Source organism: Cyprinodon variegatus, unplaced genomic scaffold (assembly GCF_000732505.1).
Source record: "Cyprinodon variegatus isolate N-32 unplaced genomic scaffold, C_variegatus-1.0 Scaffold1308, whole genome shotgun sequence".
Taxonomy (NCBI): domain Eukaryota; kingdom Metazoa; phylum Chordata; class Actinopteri; order Cyprinodontiformes; family Cyprinodontidae; genus Cyprinodon; species Cyprinodon variegatus.
The window spans coordinates 10,851-17,997 of NW_015151761.1; the positions used below are offsets into that span (position 1 = coordinate 10,851).

Consider the following 7,147-nt stretch of genomic DNA (forward strand, 5'->3'; position numbering starts at 1 on the left):
CAATTTTTTAAAATGTAAGGAGTAGAAAGTACAGATATTTGTGTAAAAATGTAAGGAGTAGAAGTGAAAAGTTGCCATAAAAATAAGTAGTAAAGTAAAGTAAAAATATCAGAAAAATCTACTTGAGTACAGTAACCAAGTATTTGTACTTCGTTACTTCCCATCTCTGTCAGGGGAAAGCAGTACCCAGTATGAAATGCTGCCAAAAATATGTCTGCAAAGTTCTGCATGGAACAAAAATGCATCAAACCCAAACCAAAATTAGTTGATGTGAGTCTTCACTGCTCCAGTGATTTTAATTATGCTAAACATGTATTTTGTTCCGAATTTTTAGAACCAAGTAAAAAGGACAACTCTGCAGGAGGTTTCTCTAACTCTTCACGGATCTTATGTTGGATTCTGACTGGACCCAAGAACCTGGAATCCCGGACCAAGCATCTAAAGCAAACCTGGACTAAACACTGCCACAGAGTGCTGTACATGAGCTCAGTAAAGACGGATTTTCCCACCGTTGGGCTGAATGTGAGCGAAGGGAGGGAAAACCTGTACTGGAAAACCATCAGGGCATTCCAGTACATCCACCAGCACCACATGGATGAAGCTGACTGGTTCCTCAAGGCGGATGATGATACTTATGTGGTCATAGAAAACCTGCAGTACATCGTATCCAAACTGGACCCAGGAAAACCATTGTACTTAGGTCGAAGGTTTCGCCCGTTCATCAGTCAAGGCTACATGAGCGGAGGAGCAGGTTATGTCCTGAGTAGAGAGGCACTGAGAAGATTTGTAAACGGTTTTCACACAGGAGAGTGTACTCACTTCTCTGACATAGAGGACATGGCTCTGGGGAGCTGCATGGAGAAAATGAAGGTGGAGCCGGTCGACACTCGAGACGTGAAGGGGAGGCAAACCTTCCACCCGTATCCTTTGGACCATTATGTGATCCGACAGCTACCAAGAGCTCGGCCTTGGCATTTACTTTATGACTACTACCCTCCAAATGAGGTAAGCAATGAAACTAGATAAGGATTATATACATTTCAACACGGTAACCATAGTAAACCAAACATATAAAGTCATAAACAAAAATTAGTCTATAAAAAGTGAACCTAAGTACCAGTTGGATTTTCCCACCTCCGAACTGTCCATCTGTTGAGTTCTGAAGTGATAAACACCGTCTTGACTCTTATAACTTTAATTCTTGTTTCTGACCAGAGGTTATTTTAAAATGCTCAAACAATATCTTTATTGGATTTTCTTTCACTTGTTTTAATGTTTTATACCCTAATAAAAGCAAAATACACATCATTTAAAGACCTAAAGGTATTGACCAGAGTTTTTATTGACTATATTCAAACAGAGGTGTCAAATACTTCCGTACCTTACTGAAGTACAAATATTGGCTATCTATATTTTACAGGAGTAATTATTTTTTTAGACAACGTTTTACTTCTACACCTTAAGAAATAGACTTGTTAGTTTCTTTTAAGCTCAATTTCATTATGGCCTGTTGGGATTAAAAAAAAAACAACAAAAAAACATCTGAATAATTAGTTTAATCCAGACAGTTAATTTCTTTGTGGTTGGACTCGGTGCTGCCCCAACCTGTTGCTCACCACAAAACAAAATAATTTTTCAAGATGATGCAAAATTAAATGTGACTCTGTTACCATTAGTTATAAAACTAATAAAATGAAGTCTAAGGAAGTTATCATCCAGAATGGTAGAAAAATGCTCCTTTAATAGAGTAGAGCAGTAAAGCTTCTGGCCTTTACAGTTTTTCCTGCATTACTTTTTTACTGTTACACTTTAAGTATTTTTAAAATGGTACTTTTACACTTTTACTGGAGTAAAAAGCTTCATATTTATCCATTAACTTCTATAAAGGTGTTTTTAAACAGCAGTATTTATACCTCTACTACAGCAATAAATATTAATACTTTTGACACATCTTATATAGATTTGGTTTAACAATATTGTTGGAGCCCATATTAAGTTCTCAATTAATATGAAAGTAAAAGGCGGTGACCCTGGTGTGTATGTGCTGATGAAGCTTGTTTAAGATTATTTTTAAACAAAATTGTTCCCAAAGATCAGGTTTAGGAGAAAGTCTTTTTATTGTCCTAAGATTCTGATCTTACAGAAGCAGCCATTAAAAATGGCCCTTCCCAGTCAAAAGCCAGCCGAATGGCAGCAATATCCCCTCCAACTTCCAGCCACTGGCCTTCTCCTGGGCGTGCATTGTTTTTTTACTCTGACTCCACTCTTTCACTGAGTTACAGGGTCTGACCAGGAGATGATCATTCTCTTTAGATCTTAATATCCACAAATCAAGACAGAAAAAATATTTTAGGTGTTTAAAAAAGAATCTCAGGGGACCAGGCAAGGGCGCTTCAAGGGAAAGTTTTCAAGGAATGAAATTTTGAATGGTAACTGCTGTAAATAGTGGGATTTATCTGAAGTGAAACTAGGGGTTAGCAGCAAACTGTAAGCCACTTTTCATTAGGGTCTTCAGATCTGGAAAGTTCTAAAGGGATTTTCTTTGTCCAGTCTGACCATGATTTTAATGTCAGAGAACATCTCAGGTCATCGTAGCAATCTAGGACAATTATTAAGCTATGATATCAACAGTTGTTTTAACATCAGCTGTCATCCACGTCATGGTCTAGCTTGAAAGAGTCGAAAGCTTCAGTCTAGGCAGCTGGATGTAAAGTTTCTAGAAGACGTTTCATCCAAGAGGCTTCTTCAGGTCTAACTAGTGGTGATAAGCACTGAGATTAATATACTGTAGGTGAAACAAAGAATTAGGAGGATCTGGAGGTGGCTATGATCTGTGTATTGGCCATGGAGGTCACTTGGGGGGTGTTAATGGTCATAGGGGGTTCTGATGGGTCGTTAACTCCCTCATTAGCGCGGTTCCGGTCATATGCCTCTTTGAAGATGGAGTCAGGTGAGGGCGGGTGAGAGGTGAATGTTCTTGGTATCATTCCTCACAATGCTTTGTAAGTAGGTAAAAGGTCTCAGACCACCTCCTCTGCTGAGAGGTGGTGTGTCCAGGGTAACAAAGATGGCCTCCTTAACCCCTCTTCTCAAGCATCTATCTTACTTAGCCAGAAAATAGACGTTGTTGTTCTCAAATTAGTTTCCTTTAGTCTTCAGCTGTAGCGGTGTGGTGGACAAGTTTGTCACCTGGTGTGAGCAGAACCATCTGCAGCTCAACGTGCTAAAGACCAAGGAACCAGTGGTGGGTCTGAGAAGTAGTAAGGCCCCAGTGACCCATATTTCTATCTGTGGGGTCAACATGACACTGTGGAGGAATAAAATACTTAGGGGTGGCATGATCTTGGCACTCTATTATATATATACACTATTTTCTTAGGCCGCTGAGGTCCTTTAACATCTACCGGACAATGCTGCGGATGTTTTATGAGTCTTTGATGACCAGTGCCATCCTTTATGCTGTTGGGTATTGAGGCAGCACACTGAAGGCGAAGGACACCAATAGACTTAACAAACTAATCTGCAAGGCCAGTAATGCTGTTGGAGAGCCGCTGGACCCTCTGACAGCAGAATGTGGGTCAGGATAAAATCCATGCTGGTTTCTGGGTGCCTTGACTTTGGGGTGAACCAGCTTTTGTCTCAGGGTGCGGGGTGCCGGGTTTGAAATGCACAGAAATCTGGTGGAGGTTTTCAGCAACATCTGGAATGACGATGTTCCTTCTTCTGTTCCCGTCCCTCTCAGCAGACATCTCCTTGTTGGTTTATAGAAAAGTCCATCTGGGATGTCCTGATAACTCCCTGTTCTCTAATCCTCCCTCTGTTAGTGGTGGGAATGGTTTCTGCTCCTGTCTGCAGGGTTTCAATGAGGTCTAGTTTGTGTTCCAGTGGGTGATGTGAGTCAAACGGAGGTACTGGTGGGTGTGTGTGGGTTTCCTGTAGACTTCTATGTCGAGTTTTCTGTCTTCCATGATCTGAACCACATAGTCCAGGAAGGCAAGGCTGACATCTTTTAAATCTTCTCGGGAGAACTGGATTTTTCTGTCCGCTGCGTTGATGTGGTCTGTAAAAATGTTAATATCCTTGGTCTTTATTTTGACCCATGTGTCATCCACGTATCTGAACCAATGACTGGGCTTTGTTCCCACGTATAAAGCTCTGCTTTCTACCTCTTCCATGAATAAGTTCACCACTACGGCAGACACAGGAGATTCCTTCGCACATCCATGCCTCTGCCTGTAGAAATATTGGTGGAATTGGAAGTTGGTGGTTTGGCACAAGTCCAAGACAGAACACAGTGGTCAGGTTGGTCTTGAAGTAAACGCATCTTTACTGTGTAGACTGCTTCTGTGGGGGGGAGGGAAGTAAAAAGACCTGTGGCGTCATAGTCATACTATCCTGATCGAGCTCTTTGTATTTACTTATTCTGAACCTTTAATAGTTGAGATGGTCAGGAAACTTTTGTGGGCCACCAGTTAGAACTAAACCCCACGATAAAACCCATCAATGTTATCCGCTTGGTTTATATTCTAGGCATTTAAGCACCTTTTTTCACATTTTATGCTTCCAGGTTATTAGATATGTCCTGATATATGATTTTTTTTCTTTTTATTTGAAAGCTGGATTATAAGCAAACATGCAGTGTGAATTTCATGTTCACAACCTAACTTAAAGTTTTAGCAGTAACTGAAATCACCAAAGCTATAAACACAGTTTTATTTCTAAGTTGCACCACTCTTCTAAAATTATGCTGCTAAATGAGACTCTGCTTCCAGGCCGCATCGCTTATTCTCTATGTGATGTTTTCTGATCCCAAACTTCTAGATGATGTTTTTATTCAACATAAATGCTGAAACAGATTCCTTATAAGAGGCTGCTAAATAAGTCCTTTTCTGTTTTTATCTCTCTCCAGGGTCCAAACTGTTGCTCAGATTTTGCTGTGTCCTTTCACTACATCTATCCTGTCCAGCAGTATGTGTTGGAGTACTTCACCTATCATCTACGACCATATGGATACTTTTATAGATATAGACCCGATGAAAGCAGGGACACAAACACTACAGATAACAGCAGTGGGTGAGCAGCACAGGGGAACGGAAAAGGATCCGGAGGAGGAGTGAAGATAAGAAGCGGGATGAGACAGGGTTTGGACAATCAAAGCAATACTGAAGCAATATTGCTGATTCTTGTGGAATCTGGGAAAACAGAGGAAGAGTTGGGAGGTTTGAGAAGCTAAAGAATGGATGAAAGTGACTAAAAGAAGAGCAGCCAGCAGAGTTTGCTGATTATTAACTGAATGAATGGGTGACTGGAGGTGGGGGGGGGGCTTTACTTCATTTGGTGGAGCATCCATACATGTTCTTTGGTTAGGTCTGGAGCAATACTAATAATTAGCTTTGTCATTTTCAACATTCAGAGTCAGAGGCTCAGACACTTTTTTACCTCAATTAATACTTTCTTTTTTAATAGCTTTCTTTTACTTTTTTATTTTCTGATCAGAGAATGGATAATATTAGATATCAGTATGAAGGTCACTGCTGAAAAACTTTGCAGATTCATTTTACTCTTCCTGTCTCCGCCTTCCTTTCTCATCTGGATTTCAGCAATCGAGCTAACGTGGGAGAAACAAGATCTACTAGAAAGGCGTCTGCCTGGAATGAAATGCACGTTGGCTGGTTGATGGTGTCTGTGCGCCTGTGGGGGGTTATTCCCAGCCAACAATCCTGGGGGGTGCTGCCTATCCACAATGCAAAAGGACCCTGAATGATTTCTGCCTCTAAGCAATAGATATCTTTCCTGGTTTAATTTAAAAAAGTTGGACTTTGTTTCCAAGTTTGAAAACGTTTTTCTTCCCATCCAGGAAGCTTTTTCAATTCAAAATCCCAGAAATAGCGTTGAGTTTGAAGATTTATTTAGTAGCCCAAACATTAGTTTTGGCTCAAACATGCAAATGGAACTAGAAGAACGGGTCCGCCTCTTTGGAATGGGGAGTGGTTTAAGGTTCCTGGTTTAACGATATTTCTGGAGCCCAGAGTTGGGTTCTCTGACCAGCTTCAGCTAGTCTTCCACTGCCTGTTATGGACAGGCCAAAGTTGTTTTTCTACTTTCCTTTTCTTAAACTTATTAAAGGTAAACATATCTGTTTTTATTCCATATAATAGCATGGATACGCTGCTAAAGGCTGTGATGTTTGATCTGAGAAGAATGTCAAATGTAACAGCTAAAAGGAGAAGTCTAAACAAGGACGTTATATTTATAAATAAAAAGGGTTTATTTTGGTATTTACGGTGCTTTGTGTTTTATTCAATATTCAAACATCGGTGCTCCTAAATGGCCAATTTATCAGAACACCTACAAACACAGTAAGATATTGCAAAAAAGCAATTCCCTTAAAATAAAAAAAAACAGGAAATGTTTTTATATTAATGAAACTGAACTATACCCTTACTGGTTTAATTCTAAGATCAAACTGAAGCCTTTGTTGGACTGAGAAGCATCTAAACCACAGAAACCAGTCTTTCAACATCATAAATAGTAAATAGGTACGACACAAGAATCAACATGGCTTAAATGCTGCAGGTGCTGTCCTCTTATCAGCCCTGAAGGAATGTGATTGGCAGCAGGCCCAGCCTCCCTGCAACCGATCAGCTACGTGTAGATGCAGGCATTCCTACAGTTCACCTCAATCTCAAAGTTGTTTACATTGCCGTGGCAACCTCCGAACCAAAACTGGGCGCAGGCCAGTAGTACCACCTGCACTGTCGACATGGACCGGGTTCAAGAGGCTGGCTGCAGCCCTGACCTGGAAGAAGAAGGATCATCACCATCATTTCATGCATCGATGTGGCAGGTCACTGAGTAAAGGTTGATTTTAAAGATTTCTGTAAGGATGTTAGTTTATCATTTCACTCATTTCAGAAGTCTGTTAAGTTTGCATGATAAAAAATATTAATATAATTAAACCTGTGTCCATTAATTTGCAACTCAAAAAGGTAAATTTTCCATATCTTTGTAAAAGTTCCTGACAGACAAACCAGTAGGGTAGCATGCTTATTGTAGCCACATTAGAGAGCGGCCCACCCCAGCAGTCACAGAGTTCCCAGTAGATGCTTAATGAATTGACTTTGCATCTAGTAGCACAAATAAAACT

The 7,147-nt window shown here is 40.4% G+C and overlaps 1 protein-coding gene across 1 annotated transcript in view; it reads left to right on the forward strand.

The window, feature by feature from the left end:
• Positions 1-5,294, forward strand: part of c1galt1 (core 1 synthase, glycoprotein-N-acetylgalactosamine 3-beta-galactosyltransferase 1) — a 15,298-nt gene extending 10,004 nt beyond the window's left edge. The window contains exons 2-3 of the mRNA XM_015402153.1: positions 335-1,005; positions 4,910-5,294. Of these exons, the coding sequence (XP_015257639.1) occupies positions 335-1,005; positions 4,910-5,077 (839 nt within the window). The 3' untranslated portion in view covers positions 5,078-5,294. The remainder of the gene's footprint in view (positions 1-334; positions 1,006-4,909) is intronic.
• The last annotated feature ends 1,853 nt before the right edge of the window (positions 5,295-7,147 follow it).